The sequence below is a fragment of the Sorex fumeus genome, unplaced genomic scaffold (genome assembly GCF_029834395.1).
Source record: "Sorex fumeus unplaced genomic scaffold, SorFum_2.1 ptg000009l, whole genome shotgun sequence".
Classification (NCBI taxonomy): Eukaryota; Metazoa; Chordata; class Mammalia; order Eulipotyphla; family Soricidae; genus Sorex; species Sorex fumeus.
This window is the reverse complement of record NW_026606066.1, coordinates 35,021,659-35,047,526: the sequence shown is the minus strand read 5'-3', so window position 1 is coordinate 35,047,526 and position 25,868 is coordinate 35,021,659. Positions and strand designations below refer to the sequence as shown.

The 25,868-nt window shown below is 40.5% G+C and overlaps 1 protein-coding gene across 1 annotated transcript in view; it reads left to right on the top strand.

Moving 5' to 3' along the window:
* Positions 1-412: 412 nt before the first annotated feature.
* CERKL (ceramide kinase like) overlaps positions 413-25,868 on the top strand; it is a 127,536-nt gene continuing 102,080 nt past the window's right edge. The window contains exon 1 of the mRNA XM_056110409.1: positions 413-650. Coding sequence (XP_055966384.1) covers positions 413-650 — 238 coding nt within the window. The remainder of the gene's footprint in view (positions 651-25,868) is intronic.

Here is a 25,868-nt window from a genome sequence, read left to right as displayed (position 1 = left end):
CTTAACCCGGACCTTTTCCAGAAGAAGCTACGTTTCAGCAAGATTCCTTGGGAGAGAGAGCCAAAGTCTGAGAAGCGCTGTTCCAAGAAAGGACTGAACTCTTCGAGTCAAGTTTGAGCCAAATATCTTCCAGCGGAGGGGCTTAAAAGAGGGAGCCAAGCATCATCTTCTTGGGTAGGGGCAGGGGCCAGAGCCTGGAGGGCCGGATCTCAGGATTAGACTGGACGGCCCCGCCCGTCCCTCCCGCCCCGCCCCTCCCCTCCCCTCCCCTCCCCTCCCGGAGCTCAGGGCCCCCGCGCGCCGTTGCTACGGCAGCGCCGGACGCAGCCCGAGAGGTGCAGCTACGTCCTCTGCCTCTGCTTGCAAAGGCCTCCCCGGGCACCTTGGCTCCGACCCGGTCAGCAGCCCTGCCATGCTCCGGCGGAGGCGTGGCAGTCGGGTGAGCGTCCAGGAGGGCTGCCGGGAGGAAGAGGCGCCCTCGGCCGCTGCTCCAGTGCCCGCGGCGCTTTGGGCATCCTCGCGGAGACCAGAGGCGGCGGCCGAGCAGATTCTGCTCCGGGGTATCTTCGAGATCGGAAGGGACAGCTGTGATGTGGTGCTGAGCGAGCGGGTCTTGAGGTGGCGGCCCATCGAGCCGGTGCGCCCCGGGGGTGAGTGTGGGTCCCCGCGTCGTGGTCAGCTTTGCGCAGTCTGGTCCCTGCGCCCCAGTCCCTGCCCCACTCAGCCTCCCGCAGCTCCCAAAGCTTCTCCTCTGCTCGGCTAGCAGCTCAGAGGTCCGGCGGTGTGCATCCCTCCTGCCCCGTCCCGAATCCTGAACGTCCCTCCCCACCCCTCGCCCGGCCTCCCCACTCTCCGCCCCACCCCTTGGCTTGCAGCTTCGGTGCATCCCGAGTCCTGGTTGACTTCTGCGTTGCGTCGCAGGTTTGAGCCAGTCCCTAGGGGAACTGGTTTCCAAACACCGGAGAATCATCTGCTCCTCTCCAGGCTGAAGTCTTCACCCTCCCAACTCCAGATAGCACTTCGCAGAGTACTCCCACTTCTGCTTCTGAATCCTGCTCGCGCTTTGCTGACTGCTGCGAATGTTAAAGACAGTGCTTTGGGGTCTCTCTGGGTCCCCATTGTCTAGAGTCAAACCTTCAGTCAAATTTTTGGACTTGTAGTGCAGACATCACCGTGCTGTTTCCTTGTTGTTTCCATGCGTCCTTCTTTTCTTGACTTAAAACCCTTTTTTTCCATCTAGGTGCTGTAATGTTATATTCTAACAACAACAAAAAAGTGTCTCAGTTCTTAGTCTAGAAATTTAGAGAAAACCTTGGGATATGCTGCACTATTCTATACACTATTCTATCTAGATACAGATTTATGGGGCAAGAGCGATAGTGTAGCAGTTAGGGCGCTTGCCTTGTACACGGCCAACCTGGGTTAAATCCACTGAACTCCATATGGTCCTCCCAGCCTGTCAGGAGAGATCCTTGAGCACAGAAGCAGGAATAAGCTTTTAGGACACAACTGAATGAGCCTCCCCCCAACCCCACCAAAATATAAAACTAAATTTAATTTTATTCTTCCCACCAGAAAGCAAGACACAATGTGTTAATTATATTACACATACAAAACCAAAACTGCTAAAAAGGTACTGGCTTCAAGTTTCTTACAAAAAATATCTAAAGAGGAAAAAGTTAATAGCACCAACTATCTGTTTCTGACTGGCCTGCTGATTCATTGAACTAAAACTAACTTTGACCTGAGCCTGTTTGTCGGTGATCTGAAAATCATTGAGGATTTTTTTCTCGAGCCTTTGAGTTAAAAGTTAGATATATGGACATAAGATCATCTACTTAGTTTTAAGGCCTGTATGAATTTTGAAGTTTTGCAGTATAGAAGGTCATAATAACAATTTTTAGATTCATCCACAAGAGCTTATTTAACTTAAAGAAAGAAAGGTGAAATACTAGGTAATTAAAAAAAGACATTGTGCAATGGGGTCAGACAAATGAGTGCTGCAGTACTCTGTAGAGGGAAAGCACATATATTGCAAAAAGGTGCTTAAAAAGTTTTAGTCATGTCTACTAGCACAAGATATGCATTATCAGAAAAATAGAGAAGAAATAGAATTACACTTACCAGAAAAAAAATTATGCTTTTTTTCATACTAACATAAGAAAACAGAAGTCATAAGCTTCAAAATTACAAAGATGATACTAGGGAAGGAAGTGACTTCCTATTGCTTTTGAATTTACAAGTCAAGCCCATCTTATTTTAAATCAAGACAAAGTAAATAAAAATATGTTTTTTATTTGGTATTTTGGTTTCTCAGGTAGTGCTCAGGAGGCCATGGGACCCCTCCTTAAAGAAGGGATCTCAGAGCTGAGAGTCTTAGCTAGCTGTGCCTGACGGTCAGTGCAAGCACCTGAAAATGTGGTGCTGCGTTGGGCCTCTGGTACTGGGGAATTACCTGGGCCACCTGACCTCCTGGGTGGGACACGGATGCTTCAGGGGGTTGGCAGAAGGCAATGCATGTGCCTTAACACCTGTGCTATCTCTCAGGCCCTCAAAAAATGTTGTTTTCTATTAGTGTTAAAGACCGCTAGACTTGCTTTTCATTCTGGCAATGAGATTTAAGTGAACATCTTGACAGCTAGAACTCTGAACGTTACATGTTTGATTTTGCTCTAAAAACCTCTTTGGTTTTGGATGGGAGCAGGTAGGGCACTTGACTTGGATATGGCCAACCTCATTTCAATCCCCAGCACTTCAGAGAGTCCCTGAGCCTCACCAGGAGTGATCCCTGAGTGCTGAGCTAGGAGTAAGCCCTGAGTACTATTGTGTGCCCCAACCCCTGCCTCCAAAAAAAAAATCTTTTTGGTTTTTGAACTGGAGAGATAGTACAGTGGGTATGTTACTTGCTTTGCACATGACCTATCCAGGTTTGGTTCCCCAAAATCACATATGTTCTCTGAGCCCCACCAGGAGTGACCCCTGAGTAAAGGAGCCAGGATTAAACCCTGAAGACTAACAGGTGTGATCTCCAAACAAAACAAGATCTCTTTGGTTTTATTTTCTTCATTCTACGTATACTATCTTTTTTTCATTTTTTGCAACAAATGCCTAAAATGTAAACTACATTGTATCTCTAAAATTTGAGGTATAGTACTACAGAGATAATCTGGTTGTATTAGTATTAAATGCCACCAAGAGGGCCCAGGTTTCCTGAGCACTGCTTCGGAGGGTCTCATACAAGAAAAACAAAAAAATCAGAGAAAAACTGGAGGTATTGCAAGAACTTGTAATTATAGAAGAAAATAAGAGATGTGTTACCTAAGCAAAATGGGAAGCGCAAATCAGTATTAGGTAATAAGATTTAAGTGTGAGAATCATTCCCTAACTTGGAATTGTGAATGGTGAAAGATTGGTTTCAGAAATGGAGGAATGAAAAATACATCTTGGTTATTATACTTGGGAAGATTATGGGGTTGAGTGATTGGAGAGTGGGGGGTCATATTAACTGCTAAATTTTTCAGCATTGGAAATGGTGGGCTGTTGGGTATAAATAGGTCATATGTATGTAATGTTCACAAGATCACTCAGGGGTTTTCTTTTTCATTAAATCAGTGAGATTACTTAGTTTTAAAAATCTCATAGAACCTTAGTCACTTTTGAAAAATCAATTAAAAATGTTATGCCTTCTTAACAGTGCTCTAGGGGCCTATGGACTCTAATGATTCTTGGCCAGCAGGAGAGGATGGATTGGTGCTCAGGCTCAGTGATGCTGGGTACCATCAAGTCATATTTGGCATGGCTCCAAGGTCCGTAAGGTTCCAGAGGTCAAGCTCTGTTCCTTGTGCATGCCCCTGACCCATGAACTACCTCCATGATCCTTTAATATTTTGTTTTTAGAGAAATTTGGAGTTTATAGCAAAGTTGAACAGAGGATACAAAGATTTCTAGAGATCAGTATTATTAACCACCAATACACAAGTGTCAAAAGGTTAAAATAATTGTGTTTCACCTTGGTTATAACTACCAGTTCATGGATCACTACAAAGGCCAGGTTCTGGTCATAAGGTACAGAAAGGTTGTATAGACCTTTATAGACTCCCATAGACCACCTGCCACCTGCATATGCAGTTTCCATAATCAGCATTCCCTACTACATTTTTACAACTGTTCAATGAACCTACATTGACAGTTTATTGCCTAGATTCTATAGTTTGTTGAAGCTTACTTTTGGTATTGTACCTTCTGTGGGTTTTGATCGATCTATAACAACATGTGTTCTAGGGTTCTACAGAGAAACAGAACCAATAGAATATGTGTGTCCCTCTATTTTTACTTTCTATTTATTTAAAATTTATTGTAGGATTGCAAATTGTGAGATATAAAAACTTATCAAAGAAGATATACAGAGAGCAAATAAGCATATGAAAATATTTTCTTTTTTTTGACATCTAGGAAATGCAAATTTAAATGAGAATCTACAAAGTATCTATTAAAATCACTTTTTGTATTATCCCCACACCTATTTTTAATTATTATTTTTATTAGTGAAATACCATGAGGTACAGTTGTAGACTTACAATTTTTTGTGGTTGGGTTTTAGTTATACAATGATTGAATACCCATTCCTCCACCAGTGCTCATTCTCCACCTCCAGTGCTCCCAGTATCCCTCCCACCCCACCACTGTGGCAGGGCATTCCCCTCTGTTCTCTCTCTCCTTTTGGGTGTTGTGGTTTGCAAAAGATGCAATGAGTGGCAATCATGTTTGGTCTATAGTCTACTTTCAGCATGTATCTCTCATCCTGGGAGGATCCTCCTGACACCCTTTATTTGGTGCTCCTTCTCTATCTGAGCTTCCTTTTCCCCTAGCATGTAAGGCTGGCGTCCAAGCCATGGAATGAACCTCCTGGAACTTGGCTATTTTTGGGTGTTACTCTCCTATTTTGTTACTTTATATTCCCCAGATGAATGCAATCTATGTCTTTCCCTCTCTTTCTGACCATTTCACTTAGCATGATACTTTCCACGTAGTACCACTTGTATGTAAATTTCATGACTTCATCTTTTCTAACAGCTGCAGAGTACACCATTGTGTAGATGTTCCAAAGTTTCTTTAACTAGTCATCTGTTCTCGTGCACTCGGGTTTTTTCCAGATTTTGGCTGTTGTGAATAGTGCAGCAATGAACATAGAAGTGCAAATGTCATTTCAACTGTACTTTTTTTCCTCTCTGGGAAATATTCCCAGAAGTGGTATAGCTGGGTCAAATGGGAGTTCAATTTCTAATTTTTTGAGAATCGTCCATACTGTTTTCCAAAAGAGCTGAACCAGTCAGCATTCCCACCAGCAGTGAAAGGGGAGTCCTTTCAAAAGTTTGCTTTTGAAATTCTTCAAAGAAATAGATCAAACACTCCTGAAATTCATATGGAACAACAAACTCCCACAAATAGCTAAAGCAATTCTTGGGAAAACGATGTGGGAAGGCATCACCCTCCACAACCTCAAACTCTACTACAAATCAGTAATAATTAAAACAGCATGGTACTGGACCAAAGGCAGGGCCACAGACCAATGGAACAGGGTGGAATATCTATACACACAACCCCAAGTATATGAGCATCTAATCTTTGATAAGGGAGCAAGAAATGTGAAGTGGAGAAAGGAAAGCCTCTTTAACAAAGGATACTGGCATAACTGGACAACCACATGCAAAAAAAAAAAAATGGGCTTAGATCTCGACTTAACACCATGCACGAAAGTCAGAAAAAAATGGATTAATGATCTCAACATAAGGCCAAAATCCATAAGATACATTTAAGACAAAGTTGCCAAAACCCTCCAGGATATTGAGGCTAATGGTATCTTCAAAGATGACACTCCACTGACCATCCAAGTGGAAACAGATAAACAAATGGGACTTAAATTAAGAAGCTTCTGCACCTCAAAAGATACAGTGACCAAAATACAAAGATAATCTACAGAATGGGAAAGGATATTTACCCAATATCCATCTGATAAGGGGTTGATATCAAGGATATACAAAGCACTGGTTGAACTCCACAAGAAGAAAACATCTAACCCCATCAGAAAATGGGGTGATGAAATGAACAGAAACTTTCCCAAAGAAGAAATCAGAATGGCTAAAAGACACATGAGAAAATGCTCTACATCACTAATCATCAGGGAGATGCAGATCTAAACAACAAAAAGAGATATGATCTCACACCACAGAGACTGGCCCACATCCAAAAAAAGAACAAAAGCAACCTGTACCTACTTTTAACACTCAGTTCTTGTCGAGAGTGATCATTTCTATGATCATAATACTGATTCCTTCGCTATCCTAACTGATAACTTTTTTGTATCTGTATTGCAAACCAGAGAGAGAGAGAAAGAGAGAGAGAGAAGCGGGCAGGAGGGCAGGAGAGGAACTGGGGATATTGGTGATGGGCAATATACATTAGTGAAGGGATGGGAGTTGGAACATTATATGACTGAAACCCAATCATAAACAACTTTGTAACTGTGTACTCACTGTGGTTCAATAAAAGATCAAATCAAATCAAATAATTGTTTTTAGGAATATTGACACCATCAATAATTGTTGAGAATGTGGAGCAATAGGAACTCTGATTAATTGCTAATAGGAATGCAAAATTGATCACTAAAGTCTTGTAAATCCTGATAAGAAAAAACATACTCTTGACACATTGAGAAGTACTTGTCACTTAACCAAAGGAGCTGAAAACTGTAGTCCACATCAAATCCTATGCAGAAGTGTTTATATAAGTCTTGTTCACAATTGTCAAATATTGTATGCACCCAGAATTTTCTTCTGGGGCTGTAGTTCATCAGTGGAGCACTTGCCTTGCATATGTGAGATGCTGAGTTCTATCTCCTGCATCACCACCAAAAAAAAAAATTCTTCAATATGCAGAAGGATCAATTAACTAGGACCAATCCAGACAGTGAAATATTAATCAGCACTGTCTGTCATACTGTCCTCCCGCTGTTCATCGATTTGCTCGAGCGGGCCCAGTAACGTCTCCATTATGAGACTTCTTGTTACTGTGTTTAGCATATTGAATACTCCCGGTAGCTTGCCAGGCTCTCCGAGAGGAGTGGAGGAATCGAACCTGGCTTGGCCGGCTGGCTGCACGCAAGGCAAACGTCCTACCGCTGTGCTATTGCTCCAGCCCTATGCCTGGGCAGGGCGAAGCCAGAGGAAACTCTGGTGGAGGTCCGTAGCGGTCCTGACATGCAAATCGGTCATCCGACCTGGGTATAGGGGCGAAAGACTAATCAAACCATGTAGTAGCTGGTTCCCTCCGAAGTTTCCCTCAGGATAGCTGGAACTCTCGCAAGACCACCCATGCAGTTTTATCCAGTAAAGCGAATTAATCAGCACTAAAAAAATAAATGAGCTATCAAGACAAAGAAAAACCTTACAATGTATTAAGTGAAACAAGCTGATCTAGGAAGCCTACACAGTATATCAATTCAGTTATACAATGTTCTGAAAAAAGGTAAAACAACACAGTAAGCATTTTAATGTTTTCCAAAAAGAGTTTAAGTTGGATTATTTCTTGAAGAGTTGCAGTCTAATTTTTAGAGCTACAAAAAAAATTCTATAGAATTTCCACTTTAAAGCAACAAGTTAAGGGGCTAGAGAAATAGTACAGCAGGTAGGACACTTGTCTTGCATGCAGCTTACCTGGCATTGATCCCTGGCATCATCAGACATGATCCCTAAGTACAGAGCCAGGATGGTCTGCCCCTACTCATCCCCCATTGAAAAACAAAGTCCAAAAACTTATTCTCTCTTACTTTGAAGCTTAAATTCAGAAACAAATATGTCTGCAAGTCAGATAGAATGCCCTCTGCAGTGTCTAGGAGAGAACCTTTCTTTTTGTTCCACGTTTTTGCGGCTCCTGACATTTCTTGGCTTTTGATAGCAGATTGCTCCTCTCTCCTTTGTTTTCCCATGGTCTGTCTTCTGCAGGAGCAAAGCCATTAGATTCACAGTTGTATTTAATAAGGTTAGTAAGTCTTGAGGTTCTTAATTACACCTGCAAATAAATTTCCATATAAAAGACTGGATAGACCTGAATTATTTGGAGGATGGGTTGGGATACATTATATATGTGGTAGCTATGGTTGTATAAAATGAAGGCAAAAAATAAAAAACTTCTTGCTCAGAGTTTGAATTGACAGAGCTTGTCAAAGTGTAAAGAGGGTGGGTAGGGGGCATCTAACTAAACAATAGAGGCCAGATGGGGAGAAACTTGAAGGCAAATGTAAAGAATTTGAGCTTTCTCTGTAGAGTAGCTGAAGGTGTTTTCCCTTTCCCGTTTCCCTCTCATCTGTAAAGTTGTGCTGTCCAGGGCCCCCATTATTCCAAGCCCTGACGTTGAAGATTGTCACTGTCAACATAAAAACTTTAAATTGACCAGTGCTCTTCCATCTGACTGACCACTACCTATGTGAACTATCATTTGTAACTTTGCAACTCACTGTGATTCGAATAAAACACCATCATTTGCCTCAGTCCATGACCTCACTGTGAAAGTTTGTCATCTCTCTTCAAGAACAGCCAATTATCCTATCATCCTTTAGCAGCTTGTCTCCCATATTCTAGTCTTGGGATTTCAGCCTGCCTTTTAATAGCTCTTTCATTCCAGCAGTGCTGTTTGGAACCCTTCATTCTAACCACCTCCTGCACTGAATCCTGTAAACTGTTCACTAGCTTTTAACTTGCCTCTTTCTCATTTTCTTCGATAAATTGCTAGAAAAAATGAGAGTTTACTCACACTGTCTCTACTAACTTCTGTCTCTCATCTCTCTCATCTCTCTCTCTCTCTCTCTCTCTCTCTCTCTCTCTCTCTCTCTCTCTCGATGGTGGGGGGGGGGGCGGTGTCACAACCTTGCTGTGCTCGGGGTTTAACTCCTGGCTCTGCATTCAGGAATTATTCCTGGTGGAATACTGAGGTTCAAACCTGGGTCTACTGTATGCAAGGCAAATGCCTTACCTGCTGATCTCTTAGGATTTACTTCATGATTACTTAAGTCTTGTTCTTTCTATGCTCAAACTTCTCAGACAAAGGTTAGCCGTAGCTTTCTAAATGTGCAAGTAAAGGGACAGATTTCAGCTCTACTTTTTCTGAATCTCCTTCATTTGATTTTTCTGCCCTTGATTAACACTGGTTTTATCAGTGTCACCAGATCAATTTCTACTGGGGGACTTTTGGAACTGTCAGTTTTGGAACTGACAAATCACTTTACTGTTAACAGAATATTTAACTTTGACTTTTAGGATAACTTGATAAGAATTTGCAAAAGACAGTATTTATAAAGATGTAGACCGGTTGAAGGACTAAGGAAAGATACCTGGGACTGGAAATAGAGTGGCAGGTGGTACTGCTCTTAGACCCAAGGTAGCTTGGGGAGGGAGAAGTTGCCTGGACCCGGGTTCTATAGAGACTCTGTGGAGAAGGCCATTAGGCAGCAGCTATGGCCTTTGTCTCAGCTTAGCTAATTTTCTTCATCCAGTCATGTGGGAATCAAAAGCAAGGACTAAATTCCCAAATTCCCTCTTTTCTGGCCCCTGACCATGATCCGAAGCCAAGTAGAAGCCAGAGAGCAAGGGACCATGAGATTAGGCCATATGGTATGACCAGGCATGGCAACAAACAGGTAAAGATTAGAGATTGGATCTAGGTAGAGAGAAGAGAAGATGTTCAGAGCATCTGTTTTATTAACCATTTAGGTACTCATGAAGGATGTTAGGTACTCTTCAAAGTTCCGTCTATAATTGTTAAATAAAGGAATTTATTTTTCATTTCATTTCATTTCATCATCCTGTTATTCGTCGATTGCCTCGAGCAGGCCCCAGTAACGTCTCTTTCATCCTAGCCCTGAGATTATATTCAAGGCTATTTAGGAGAATGAGACCCATCATTGTTACTGGTATTTGGCATATTTGGTACGCCACGGGGAGTTTGCCAGACTCTGCCCTGTGGGCAGGCTACATTCGATAGCCTGCAAGTTTGTCCAAAGTAGCGGCCGCGCGGTTCCAGGATCTGGATTTTATAGTCTCTGAGTCTTGGCCGCTGATGGGATTACACGGCGCCAGGGGGCCAGGTGGTGGGTGTGACCCCCGCCTACTGGAATTTGGAGGATCTGGGTGGAAGATGCTCGACTCCAATTCGAGTAGGCTTGGAGGTCTCGGCCCCGGAACCCGCGTGGCTTTGTCCCTCTGCCAGTACCTTCATGTGTGCGGAGAGTGGTCTCAGCATGGTGGTGGCTGGTCCTGGAGGTCTTCGGCTGCCGTAGCCCTGGTCGGGGCGGGGAGGAAAGCTCAACCCGCTCCCCTCCAAGGGACACCGGGAAGGAACACCCAGGCGCGGGGGCAGAGACTGCAAAGGAATAGTAATAAATTTATTAATGTTCTCCCTTCTGAAATCCGACACATCTTTTCGTCGGTAAAGAAACAAATGGCACCCGGCCCAGACAAGGTTACACCTGAATACCTGAAGAACCTGCCGTCAGTACTCATCAGTATGCTGGCTCGGCTCTTCACATGCTACCTGTCTGAATGCAAGGTTCCGTCCCAATGGAAAACCAGCAGGACTGTACTACTGTACAAGAAGGGAGACATCTACGACCTTGGCAACTATCACCCTATGTGCCTATTTTGAACATCTCTTGCTATTTTGTCATCTACAAGCTGTTCACTCGAGTCATCCTGAATAGGATTGGCAGAACACTGGATGAAGGACAATCATGCAAACAAGTTGGGTTCCAAAAAGGATTCAGCATCATCGACCATATCCACACGATAACCAAGCTCATTGAGGTTTCTCAGGAGTTCAAGATGCCGCTTTGTCTAATGTTCATTGATTTCAAGAAGGCCTTTGATTTTGTTGAGATGCAAGCAGGCATCGAAGCCCTAGCCAATCAGGGCATTCAAACTCAATACATCAGGATCCTCTGTAAGCTGTATTATGGATTCACTATCAGGATCTCACCATTCTACAAAGAAGTGATCATCGATGTCAAGAGAGGGGTGCGGCAGGGTGATACCATTTCACCGAAACTCTTCAGTGCCACCCTCGAGAACATCATGAGACAACTGGAAGGGGAAGGAATGGGAGTGAAGATAAATGGTCGGCAACTACACCACCTCCGCTTTGCTGATGACATCATTTTAATAACACCAAATATTAGCCAAGCAGCACAGATGCTGGCCGACTTTGACCGTGAGTGTGGAAATGTAGGACTACAGCTGAATCTTACGAAGACAATGTTTATGAGAAACAGCCTCATTCCTGATGCCACATTCTCTCTCAATGGAACAACCATCTCCGAATGCAACAGCTATGTGTACCTAGGTCGAGAAGTCAACATGACAAATGACCTGGCACCTGAGTTGCGCAGGAGGAAGAGAGAGTTTTCAAACACCTTCAAGAGCGTCCAAGAAATAGCTAAGAGGACGAAGAGCCTCTGGCTCCGGGCACATCTCTTCAATTTCACTATTCTTCCTACATTAACATACGCCTCAGAGACCTGGGCCCTATGAAAACAGGGTGAGAATGTTATTAAGAATCAGGAACGCTGTCTTGTTTGCCAAGGTGTCGAAAATCAGATGGGCTGGACACGTAATGAGATTTAGAGATGACCGCTGGACTAGAGCCATTACCAACTGGATTCCACAGGATGTCAAAAGACCACGTGGCCGCCCACCTACCAGATGATCAGACTTCTTTGTCTAGACCCTGAACGATCGGTTTGAGTCTCTTTGTGTTCCTAGAATGAATAGATGCCATCGGGCTACACTAGCACGTGACAGGGACAAATGGAGACGTTACTGGCACCCACTCAAGCAAATTGTTGATTAACAGGAAGTCAAGTGATCAAGTGATTAATGAATATCATGAACTTTGATCTTGCTTCCACTTCATTGTAATTTGAATACTACACTACTGTTTTTAGTTATCCTTATCAATTGCCGTGAACTATGAATTCTTTCTTTGAAAAATCAGAACTTTTTTAAAAAAAACACATTATTAAGCTAATTTTGACCTACTTCTCCACTGTGAGTGTCATGGAAGGAAGGATTCATCTTGTTCAGCTGGTTGGAAGCTCTGAAAAGAGCATAAATTGACCCTAGCATCACCAACATTAAATAGACTCCCTATATAAATAGACGTATCTGTTTGGAGAAAACTTAAGTGAAGTAAAATCTCATTATATTTTACTTTTATATGATTTGAACATCTCTTACTATTTTGTTGTGATTTTTTAACAAGTTAAATCTTATTGAATAGTAATATTTAAAAAAACTCACAAAGTAAATACTAAGTTAGCAGCTATCTGTGGCCTGGTTTTATGAAAATTCTGAGACAATGGGAGGGAGAGAGAGATTAGGGGAGTTCTGAAATAAAATAAAGAAGATCAGATAAGTCTGAATCCAGAGACTGTTTAAGCAGAGGGAGGTGCTGTTTTTGAGTTGCTAAATATTGACAAGATTGTTTAGAAAGTCTTATGGACAGATGCTACAGATCAATCACAATCACAACCATCCTGTTACTCGTCGATTGTCTTGAGCAGGCCCCAGTAATGTCTCTTCGTCCTAGCCCTGAGATTATTTTTTTTAAAGTGCCGTATTCAAGGCTCTTTCAGAGTTAGGAGAATGAGAGCCTTCATTGTTACTGGTATTTGGCATATTGGGTACGCCACGGGGAGTTTGCCAGACTCTGCCGTGTGCGCAGGTTACATTTGGTAGCCTGCCAGTTTGTCTAAAGTGGGAATGAGATGATAAGATGTTGCGTGGCTGCAAATGTGGCCGTGTGCTTCCGGGAGCTGGGTTTTATAGTCTCTGAATCTTGGCCGTTGATGGGATTACATGGTGCCAGTTTGTGGGTGTGACCCCCGCCTACTGGAATTTGGAGGATCTGGGTGGAGGATGCCCAGCCCCAATCCGAGTAGGCTTGGAGATCTCGGCCCGGGAACCCGCGTGGTTTTGTCCCTCTGCCGGTACCTTCATGTGTGCAGAGAGTGGTCTCAGCATGGTGGTGGCTGGTTCTGGAGGTCTTCAGCTATCGGAGCCCTGGTCTGGGCGGGGAGGAAAACTCAACCCGCTCCCCTCCAAGGGGCCCTGGCGAGGACAGCCAGGCATGGGGGCAGGAGACTGCTACAGATAGGTTGTGTAATTTCCCTCTCACATCAAGAGCTTATTTGCTCATGGCCAACCATGTTTTGAAAATGTTGATTTTGAAAGAAAGATAGATCACATTTATACAACTTTTACTGTAATTATAGCATGTATTATAGCATGATGTCGTTATCCTGATTTAGTTATTAACATTATTCGTAATTTTTGAACCAAGTTTTATTTTTGGCATGTTGTGTTGGAAAGAACTCTGTCTTTATATTGGCTTCAGTACTACCGGTAGTTACTGTCATCCATTGAAATCTTAAAACATATATTCTATGAATAAGGGAGGACTATTTACTGGGTTAGATATTTTCAGAGTTCAATATTTTCAGAAGGATCATTGATTTCCTGTTGACATTGTTCTAAATTCTAACCAGTCCAACATATAGAAATATGTGTTTGCCTAAAGGAAAGCTTTGTTTTTAAATAAAATATTGAGGAAGATACAAGAATTTTTGTAGCAGAATATTTTTGTTGTATGTCTGGTGTAATGTTATTACCAATTCTCATAAAGGGAAAGTTGCTATTGGGGAGAAATAGTGATAAATAGGACTAGCTTGCATTAAACTCATATTTTAGAACATTTAAGAATGAGCAATTTAAAGTTCTCTATATCAGAAAAGACAAATGACACATTCTCTCTTTTCTGTTTCATGATAGAACACCATTTGTTAGTGGATAATACCTTGAAGTATGAAAAATGCTCCAGATTTTTTCATAGGCTCTCTGTTCCACATTTCTGTGCCCATCTGTGGTATAGGAAAGATTTCTGTAGTAGCAACCAAAGAACTTGAAGTCCTGTCTTCAACAAACAAGATATAACTATGGCTGTGGGTAAATGAAGCCTTCCGAGTTATAGTTTACTCTTCTCAAAAATGAGAAATTTGGGAGCTGGAGCGAGAGCACAGTGGGTAGGACGTTTGCCTTGCACACGGCTGATCCGGGGTCGATTCCCAGCATCCCATATGGTCCCCTGTGCCCCGCCAGGAGTAATTCCTGAGGGCAAAAGCCAGGAGTAACCCCTGAGCATCGCCGGGTGTGACCCAAAAAGGAAAAAATAAAAGAGGAATTTGTATTATCTTTAAGACTTCAACTAAGTGAAGTTGCATTTTAAAGAAAATGCCGGTTCTATACATTTTGGGCTATCAGGACATTTTAATAAATCTGAGTAAAATTTAATCAGTGGAATCAACTATTGTGTGTGGAAGAGTGTTTATATTTTACAGCAGGAATCTTGCTGTCTTAATAAATTCCTAATTAGGGGAACCCCATGGGGATATGGGTTAAGACTTGCTCCCCTCTTCCAGCTTCAGGGTACAATAATAAGAGAAGGATGGTCACTATAACACAAATCTTGCTTTTCAAAGAAGGCTAGCATTTTCTGATTGAAAATTGTTGGCCAAGGGTAGACATAAGCAGATTTTTCATGATGGATGAAAGGACTAAGTTACCTTTTTTTCCCATTCTATTTTATTTCTGCTGTCTTATTGTCAAATTTCTGTGCAGGTAATTTTTGTTTATTATTGTTTAAATTAAAATACTTCTAACCTAAATTATAATTTGAAACTCCATTTTTCATAGACTTACTATCTCAGGTTCTACAATTTTGGGATATTTTTCTTTTCAAAGGATTATTACCATGACAGTCTGAGTTCAGTTAAATTATGCTGGAATCAAAAAACCTGAGAAAGCTGGGATTCAGAGTAAGGTCTTTAAATTATTTGTGTTACAGGAGAAGAGCAATATGCCTTTCTTGTGCTTTAAGTTTATGTGTGAATTTATTTACTGAAAATTTAGCAATATGAGGGTAATAGAAAAATGTTAAAATGTGAATAAAACATAACTAATTTAAAAACAACAACAGTTAGTGATTATGTGGGACTTAGTAGAGCTGGGTACATTCTAAGTATTAATCTGCCTAAGCTGTTTGGGAACAGATGTACGTGAAACAGATCCCAGTCTTCTGTTGTGTACATCCAAAGTGAGACATCTGTCAGTGGACCCTGTGGTCAGAAATAATGGAAGCAGGGGTTAAACCCCAAAATGACCTATTACTTGTGTGAATTATTGAAGGACTAATTACTCAGTAAAACATGATGCTTTGATTTATCAGTCTACATATTAAGAAGAAAATGCTTCTCTTTAAAAAGAAAATCTTAAGCTGTCAAATTGAAAGAATTTTAAAGACGGGTGTGAAAATCAAGTTTACTAAAGAACTACATGTTATGTTCATGAAGTTTTTAAATACTTTGACAGGTCTATTAACCTACTGTATAAATATTGTATAAAGCTAATATTGCATAAATATTAGATTTTAAAAAGTAAGTTATCCAAGCCACAAAACAAATGTAAATCATGACTATTCAGTTAAACTTTGCAATGATGGAATGCTGTATCTGAATTGTTTCAAATGGTAGCCTTCAGCTACGTGTGGCTATTGAGAACCTGAAATGTGTTTGCATGACTGGGACACAACTTTAAATTTCATCTCCATTTAAATTCAATGCTCATATGCATGCAGCTAATGGTGACCACTTTAGATAGCGATGATCACTTTCTATAGAACAGATCTAATGCTTGGGGAGTTGAGAAACTTTTTTTAAATCCCAGATACTGAGTTTAATCTTTGTGTTGAAAGATAGTTTTCAAATAACATCAGTGTGGACCGATATGGTCACACAATCTGAACTGACAATTTAAGATAAACAGTTGAATAAATACTCAGATGCCAAAAAGAGAAAACCATTTAACATATTTTGTGAATATCAAGAAAAATCTTTTATTTTTAAAAATTTATTAACTGGTAGTAAAGTTAAAATCTTATCTATTAAAATCATTATGGTCAGCATGATTTATTACTTAAATAAAATTGTCAAACCTAACCTTTTTGTGTTATAGAAATATGTATTCAGAACAACTTTCCTAGCCTTTGTGCCCTAACCTCATGAAAGTATGCATGCTAAGATTGTTCTTAAATATGCCACAGGACCGTGGCAGTCTTTGAAGATTGGTATTTTTAAAAATGTATCTACTTTTTTATAGATTATGTAATATTCTTCTCTCTTCTGCACACTGTGGGGGAGTCTTTGGAGCAGAAATATTTGGCACAGAAATATTCCTCTTCAGAGTAGGGAATGGTACTTATACTGAAGTCCTGGTAAACTCAAACTGAGGTCATGTGTTCTAGAAGATTAGGTTCTGAAAATCAGAGAATGATTGAGACAAGAACTGTCCAAACCTGAGGACTTGAAGTAAACTGTGCAGTCCAAACTTTTGAAGCTAAAGAAAGAAAGTCATGGCAATGAATATAAGAAAAACCATTTTGGCTATATTTGCAAAATTATATTGTTACCTTCCTAGCAACTTTTGTGCCCTTTGTAGTTTGGGAAAGTGAGCTATTTAAAGATCAATATATGTGCAGATATAACTTATTGCAGTTGTAAGATATCTCTAGTACATTATTTGTTTTGATCCTTATTGTTCATTATACCACCTTGTTCTACAAACATCATCAAAATTTTCAGCATAGTTTTCTCTAACTCTCCTATGTGACTGTATTTCTGTCCATTTTGTTTTGTTTTACCTTGTTTTCTTTTATGAAAGGTATCCCATACCTGGTGGTGTTCAGGGCTTACTACTCCTGACTCTGTCCTCAAGGATCAATCCTGATGGGGTTCAGGCGATCACATAGAATACCAGGGGTTGAACCCATGTTGACTGTGTGCAAGGAAAGTATCTTATCAGCTGTACTATCTCTCCAGTCCCTCTGCCCACATGTTTTAAGTCCCATACTAATAACAATCAGTACATGCTGATTGAGTTCTAGTGGGAGTTGGAGGAAGGGATTGATGTAAACAAAGGGAAGAAACTGTTAGAGTACCCACAGTGTTTTATCATGAATTACGACCATCCTGTTATTCGTCGATTGCCTCGAGCAGGCCCCAGTTACGTCTCCTTCATCCCAGCCCTGAGATTTTTAAGAAAGTGCTATATTCAAGGCTCTTTAGGAGAATGAGACCCATCATTGTTACTGGTATTTGGCATATTGGGTATGCCACGGGGAATTTGCCACTCTGCCGTGTGGGCAGGTTACATTTGGTAGCCTGCCAGTTTGTCCAAAGTAGGAATGAGATAATAAGATGTCATAATAGGATGTCGCGCAGCCGCATTTGCGGCTGCGCGGTTCCAAGAGCTGGTTTTTATAGTCTCTGAGTCTTGGCCGTTGATGGGATTACACGACGCCAGGGGGCCAGTTGTTGGGTGTCACCCCCGCCTACTGGAATTTGGAGGATCTGGGTGGAGGATGCTCAGTGTTTTATATGCTCTGCAATTCCAAATTCAGTATGTGATGGAGTGTATTAATGGGAAAAGAGGAGAAAAATAGAGCTTGAAAAAAATTAAACCTTATCTTAACTTTAGGTGTGCCAACTAGAAGTTGAAAACTATTGTAGTAGACAGTTGGATCCAAAGGCAGCAAGGCAGGTTTGCATGAAAAAAACTTGGCATAGTACAATATACTAATTGCAAGTCTAAAGATTAATCTAAACTAAAGTGCCATCTGGCATTAAGGAATTTTGTACATTCCAAGGTTTTCATCAAAACAGTGTTCTGGAAACTACTGCTACTGCTACACAACCCTGTCCAGTGTTTGACTGGAAACAGTGAACATTTTATTGATGTTTACTCTGCCAGGTTCTGTGCTAAGTATCTTATCTTGTTTAATCTTCTCAACAAGACTATGTAGTTAGGATTTTTCTCCCTGGGGCCCAGAGATGTTAAATAACTTGCCCAAGGTCATAGTAGTAATGGAGTTGCTGGGATGCAAAGCCAGGCAGTCTGACTCATAGCCCACACTGTACTCATTAGGTTATGCTGCTTCCTCAATCAAACAAGGAGGAATTCATTCTAATGCCTTTAAGAGTCTGACCTTGAGTCAGTGATCATGCAACATCATGTAGCATCAGACTCCAACCTTTAGAACAATATTTTCTAACAATATTTTCTTTCAGGCCTATAGACAATTTTACTACAGAGAACATTTGTCTGGCCACTTAAATTTTCGTACTAAGTGATGAAAATGAGCACGAGAAATGGAAATTTGAAAAACCTTTTTAAAACCCACTACTCTTAATGAAAAACATCAATGAAAAACATTTCTTAATGAAAAACATTATCCATATATAGAAATAATAATAAGGTTTTATGTAAACCTAGGGTCTGAAAAGCTATATAACACCTTCTTGAATTATATAGTTTTTTGCAAGAGAGATTTATTTCATCTTTGACCTACCTGTTTTTTTCTTGAGAAGTCTAAATAATTTCTAGACATCATGTAGTTGAATTTATAAACATCTCCACATGGATATTTAGGAGAATATTATCTTTAATATAGTTTAGAATATTGCAAAACTATGAAGTGCACTCACACTACCACTATTCCAATGCAAAGTAATTCTCTATATCCTTAAAAATTCAGTGCTCAGATTACTTATTTAAAAATTAACTAAAAATAGTTTTAAAAAGCAATCCATATTTATATTTGATTGCCCTGTCTCTTATGTTTTCCCATCCACTCATTCCTATTTATCTCTCTTTTTTCTTTCAATTTATCTTTCAACAAATTGTATTGTGTGGTCTATAGTTTCCCTTAGGAGTCTAGAAGCTTTATTGGGGACAAATGTCTGTTACAGATGAAAGGACAGGGAAGTAGTTTGGAAGGGATGACTTTCAGATTATGATGCTAATATGACACCTCTGAAGGGGGAGATGAAGCAGCTGTGTGCAGAAAGAGCCTCAGACTTTGATGTGTATCTGATACTCTTTGCTTACCTACAGTGAGAGCTTAGGAGAAAAGATTTCCCATTAGGAGCCCTGTCTTGGGTTGTTATGTTCAGTTTTAAGCTGGGGTGTTGGGGGGGGGGGACTGCCTGGAGGAGTGTAGTTCCATGGCTGGTGGCTATCAGATAACTGCATTTTTATAATGGTAGGGCAAATTCTCCCCCAACCTTTTCCTTAAAAGAGGACCCAGCAACCACAATGACTTCTGATGTTTATGATCATCATTAAGAACTGAGGCATTTATGGGGCCAGAGAGATGGGACAGCAGGTAGCCTGCTTGCTTTGCATGTGCTTTGCCCAGGTTTGATCCCTGGCACTCCATATGATTTCCCAAGCCCCCGTCCGCCTCCAGAAGTGATCCTTGAGCGTGGAGCCCTGAGTAACTGCTGGTTGTGGCTCCCAAACAAAACCAACGACAAAAAGGTACTCAGTTATGTATTTCTTTATTTTTAATTTTTATTGTTTTAATCGAGTCATCATTAGATACATCGTATCAAAGCTGTTCATAGATTGCATTCATCTGGGGGATATAAAGTAACAAAATATGAGATTAATACCCAAGAATAGCTGAGATCAGCACCAGGAGGATTACTCCATAGCTTAGTGGCCAGTCGGGCATTCTAGAGGAAAGGGCAGCTCAGATAGAGAAGGGAACACCAAATAAAGGGTGTTTGGAGGATCCTCCCAGGAGGGGAGATGCATGTCGAAAGTAGACTATGGACTGAACACGATTGCCACTCAATGCCTCTTTTGCAGACCACAACACCCAAAAAGAGAGAACACAGGGGATTGCCCTGCCACAGAGACAGGGGGGGATGGGGGGATGGGGGTGGGGGGATATTATCCATGGTGGTGGAAAATGGGCACTGGTGGAGGGATGGGTATTTGATCATTGTATAATCAAACCCAAGCACAAAAAATTGTAAATCTACCACTGTACCTCATGGTGTTTCACTAATAAAAAAAGAAAAATAAAAAAAAAATAAAAAGTAAAAAAAAAAAAGCTGTTCAGGATCAGGTTTCAGTCATACAATGATCCAACACCCATCCCTCTACCCAATTCTGACTCCAGCCAGTTTCCCTTCTGCCACTCCTCCCCCCCACCCTCTCTTTCTCTTTCCCCACCCCTATCCCCGCCCCCTTTCTGGGCACCATGGTCTTCAACACAGATACTGAGAGGTTTTTGTGTTTGCTCCCTTGCCTACTTTAAGCATGCAGTTCCTCTCCAGAGTGATCATTTCCAACTTATTCAGCTATTTAAACACATTAAATATTATCTTAATTTAGTATGAATAGTTTTCCAACTGTCCCAAGTTTGGATTAATGTATCCAGAGTTAGTTTATGAGTCTTTTTTGACATTCTTACACCATGTGAGAGCTTATTTATTTTCAGGGACGGCAAGGTTTATTCTGAAGCTTTTGTGGCTGAGATATGGCAACAAGCCTATTACCTAGGAAGTAGAGTTCTTTATATTATATAGTAGTATTTAGATGCCACAATTTGAGTATGAAATGTGCTCATTGTTAATATTTTGCATGTATGTGCTGGTATCATAGGTCTTTTAGAAAACAGTTCAGAGGTATGCAGTTTTTCCCCAAAGAACTAATTTTGTAATCTTGAAATTACTCTAATACTCCAATTGTAAAGGTAAAGGTAAAGGCCCTCCCGTTGATCATCGACTTGCTCGAGCGGGCCCAGTAACGTCTCCATTGGAGACTTTGTTGTTACTGTGTCTGGCATATCGAATACTCTCGGTAGCTTGCTGGGCTCTCCGAGAGGGGCAGAGGAATCGAACTCGGGTCGGCCATGTTGGCCACGTGCAAGGCGAACGCCCTACCCGCTGTGCTATCGCTCCAGCCCACTTGTAAAACATAAAAAACTCCAATTGTAAAACATAAAATTATTTTGTGTCTTTGTCCTGTTCTTACATCTTGATATCCAACCAATGAAATATCATTATCCATCATATATAACACTGAATAAGTTTCATAGAATAGCAATAAATTACTGAAAACCATTTAAATCATTTTTCGTGTGTGTGTGTGTGTGTGTGTGTGTGTGTGTGTGTGTGTATGTGTGTGTGTGTTGCGATGCTCAGGAGTTACTCCTGGCTCTGAGATCAGGAATTACTACTGATGGTACTTGGAGCAGCATATGGGTTGCTTGGCCACGTGCAAGGAAAGTGCCTTAGCCCCTGGACTACCGCTCAAGACCCTTCTCCAGTTTAAACCATTCTTGACTATTTCTGTTGCTAGAAAATATGCCACATGTAGTCAAATTTCTATGTTTTAAAGACATTTGGAATTATTCCTATTCTATGGTATTATACCCACAACACATTATGCAGAATTATTTCAGTGCGTTTTTGATTTCAGGGCATTGATATTTTTAAATTCAGATTTGGTTTGTGATCATGTAAAATATAATTCCAAAGTCAGATCTACCAAGAAAATTATGTTCTGGGATGTGAAATTTCTTTATAAATTCTACCAACTCTTTCTTCCTATTTTAGAAAAGCATATTTGCATATTATTTGCATATACAATTTTAATTTACTGTTTACTTGGGGGAGGCACATGAGCAGTGCTCAGGATCCTGGGGTTCTCTCCTGGTGACCATCAGCCATCTGCACTGGATGGTTCATTGCTTGGGCCTGGTAATGTGGGCTGTTGCTGGGACCCAGCAGTGATGGAGTGGGGGGCATAAGAGATATACTCAGTGATGCCCGGGGAGTCATGTGCTGGAAGGATTTGGACCCAGTGCCCCTGCATACAAGGCATGTGACCTGACCCTGTGCTGTCTTCCTGGCCATTTGCTTTGCTTTTAATACAAGTGAATGTATTAAAATATATATACTTATATTTTAATACACATACATATATACACACATATGTATCTATATACATATGCACATATATATTCTTATTTCACCACTACTTACTCTTTTATATGATTGATAGCACATCATATGTACTTTTACCCACCTTAATTTCTTTCTAAATAACATACTCAATAGATGAATCAATAGTGTACTTAGTGAAAGTCTTCATTTCCTTTTGTATCTTCATAATACTCCATTGTATCCTGTAGTCTTGTCCTTCAATACTAGGTCTGGCAATGCAGGCCTAATTTTGGTTTCGTGTGATGCCTGGCCGTGCAATACTCTTGTGCCAGCAGTTCTTGGAAACTACTGGGGCTACTCCTGATGGTCTTCAGAGGGCCAAGCAGTGTAAGTGTCTGGATCAAATTTGAGGCCTTTTACATGTGAGGCATGCACTTAATCCCTTTGAACATCCCCCCCTGTGGTTTTTCTTTTCATTGTTGTTGTTCTAATTTAAATGTCCAAGACCATGACTTATGTTTAGACAGTATAAAAACTATGGAGTGCTTCTGACTTTAACTTTTCAAAGATGTCAGTAAATAATGTATAAAAAGAATTGGGTTGAAGAGATAGCTCAATGGGTTGGAGCACATGTTTTGCATGCATGTTCAATCCTTGAAACTTTATGGTGCCCTAAGCGCAGAGACAGGAGTTCTCTCTGTATTCTGCTGAGGGGTAACCCTCACATAAAAATAAATAGCATTCTCTGATATTGACTAGTTCCAAAGAAATTTTCTAGAGGATCTCATATTGTTGATGTTGAAGTTTCCATTTACTAAATATAAATATACATTACATTAAAAAATAATGGCCTGTTCCAGCCACACGTGCTAGGGGAAAAGGAAGCTCAGATAGAGAAGAGAGCACCAAATAGAGGGTGTTGTGAGGATCCTCCCAGGGTGGGAGAAGCATGCTGCAAGTAGTCTATAGACCAAATATGATTGCCACTCAGTGCCTCTCTTGCAAAACACAGTACCCAAAAGAAGAGAGAGAGAACAAGGGGGAATGCCCTGCCACAGAGGCAGGGTGGGACGGGGGGGATGGGGGGTGGGAGGGATGCTGGGACCCGTGGTGGTGGAGGATGGGCACTTGTGGAGGGATGAGTACTTGCTCATTGTATAACTGAAACCCAAGCACAAAAATTTATAAGTCTATAACTGTACCTCATGGTGTTTCACTAATAAAAAAATAATGGCTTGTTCCAGCCACACGTGCTAGGGGAAAAGGAAGTTCAGATAGAGAAGAGAGCACCAAATAAAGGGTTTTGGGAGGATCCTCCCAGGGTGGGAGAAGCATACTGAAAGTATACTATAGACCAAACATGATTGCCACTCAATGCCTCTCTTGCAAACTACAGGACCCAAAAGTAGAGAGAGAGAGAACAAAAGGGAATGCCCTGCCACAGAGGCAGGGTGGGATGGGGGGGATAGGGGGGTGGGAGGGATGCTGGGATCCGTGGTGGTGGAGGATGAGTGCTGGTGGAGGGATGGGTACTTGATCATTGTATATATGAATCCCAAGCACCAAAATTTGTAAGTCTATAACTGTACCTCATGGTGTTTCACTAATAAAAAAATAAATAATCATCACTATAATCTTAAAAAAAATGGCCTGTTAATCAACTATTGAATGCAGACACTAGACAAAGCCATTTATTTTGAAGCCATTAATTCTTGTTATTTCAAAACTAACTGTGTACTATCATTAGATTTGAACATAAGTTTCTTTGCCATTATTCTTGGGTAGAAAGGTGAAATCAGAAAAGTCCATGCTAAATGTACCTATAAAGACTTGGTATCCTTATTTGGTTACTATTTTTTAGTATGTCTCAATAACATATTAAAAATAGTTAAATGCAAAAGTAAGAAAAGTCAATATGCTGTCTATCACATTAAGTTTACTGTTGAACAGTTCAAAGCCTGGCTATATAGTCTACTAATCTAATTTTTTCTCAACCTAATGAAAGCACTGGTCATTATTTCTGCCACTGATGCTCTTTTGTCTGCACATACTGTTGCAACATAATGTGTTGTGCATTTGATACTGATATTCCTATATTGCCATAAGGAGCTGCTATTATTTTAGACACCAACTGATTTCATGATAGTGTCAGATTTCTTTAACATATGCTTATGTTTTTGTACAAATGACCCCAAGAAACATCTGCTGGTTTTGTGATGGTATCTACTGTTTCTTTTTTAGAATTTGACCTATTGGTCACTTTTTAATGTGAATCTATATTATTTCACCACAGTAGGCTGACTTTATAGTTTTTTATGCTATTCATAACTAAAATATTAATTTCATGCTATATTCAGAGAAATTGAAATTCATTGTGTCTAATAATTGTTTATAACTTTGCTTTTAAGCTTTGACTGTAAATCAGAGTAGAAAAGTCCTCTTTTAGGATACTTTTAGAATCCAAAAATTAGTTATAATATCGCTTTGTAAAGGCTCTCAAATTACTCTTTGAATTTTATAAAAGTTTCAATACTGTGCTACAGTCATTGGTCAGTCCACATTCTATACTAATTGCTACTTTTTTTAGTGTCTTCAATGGAAATATAAAGGCAGACAAAGAATGTGGAATTACATTTCTAAAAGCTTTTACAATATTGCTCTAGGAGTATAAAAAATGTTTAATAAAATCTAGTTTATGTTATGTATGGCATATAATATTTTAATATTGTAATAATAAAAGCCATCAGATATGTGAAACAAGTTTCTTTTCACTTGCATGTTGTTCATGTAAATTGCCTTTGTTATATTTGCTGTTCTTAAGTCTGCATCAACAAAACTAAAACAAAATGTTTCCTAGTAGGAAGTGTATAAATAGAATCTATTCAACATCCTTTATTAGAAAACAAATCTACAGAACTCTGTATTGCCTACATATGTGATACTAAATTTGAACTCAGGTAAATATATATGAGTTATACTCCTTAATTATAGTATATACTTAGATTGTAAAGTGCAATAGTTTTTATTTTCTATTCATCTGCTTTCTCTGCATCAGCTGTTGGACTCCTGATTCCAAACATGTTATCATTTACATCTCCACACTCATTCAGTCACCCTTGCTGCTCTTAGTGTCCCTCCGTCCCTTGGGTGACTTATGTCATTAGGACAACCTTCTGTCTTCTGTTTGCCATCACTTGGCTGAAACTGAGCTGAGGTTCCTTGCCAGTTACCTTAGGTGCTGGGCCTGCTGTGTTTCGGCTTTGGCCTCAATGATGTCTGTGTGCCTTCCACTTCCAAACTCAATCCTTTGAGGGGTGACAGGATTATGGAAAGCTTTAGCTGCAGTGATAAAACCTGAGCAAGGCTGTGTTGAGTGCCTAAGTCGCTTTCATTTAGGTCTGAAATAGGAGAGCCAGGGACCTCAGTGTCCCTTGAGAAAGAAAGATTTCGCTTAGCCTTCTGGGCCCAACACTCAGTTCTTAAATGGGCTAGTGGGTTGGACCCAAAGGGGAACATAATTCCCCCAAATTGTGGTTTAGTTTCCCTCTGTGTACAGTGGGAGGAGAGCCAAGTAAGAGAAGTCCCCTGAGTCATTTCTGTCTCTTGTAGAGCAGGCCATTTCCCTTCAGTAAGAACTTCCCATTCCTTTGTCTTTCCTGTCTGTTCCAGGACACTGAAGGAACCGCTGAGCTAGTGGGGACAGTCCTGGAAATGGTCTTTAGGGTACTGGTTGTTTTTAAGCAATGTTTGCACATCAAAAGGCTGCTTAGCCATTTTCATTTACTCTTTATTGCTTCCTACCTTTGGTGTTGTTAGTACAGGAAATTTTGTCTGCTGATGGTGAGCTAAAGGGGAAGAAGGAACAGAGCAAAATGTGTTTTCATTAACTATGTACGGAGCTCTGTGTGATTTTATGAACAGGTGGGCCCTTAATTGTTTACCTGATGCTCTTTTTAAGAAGTCAATTATATCA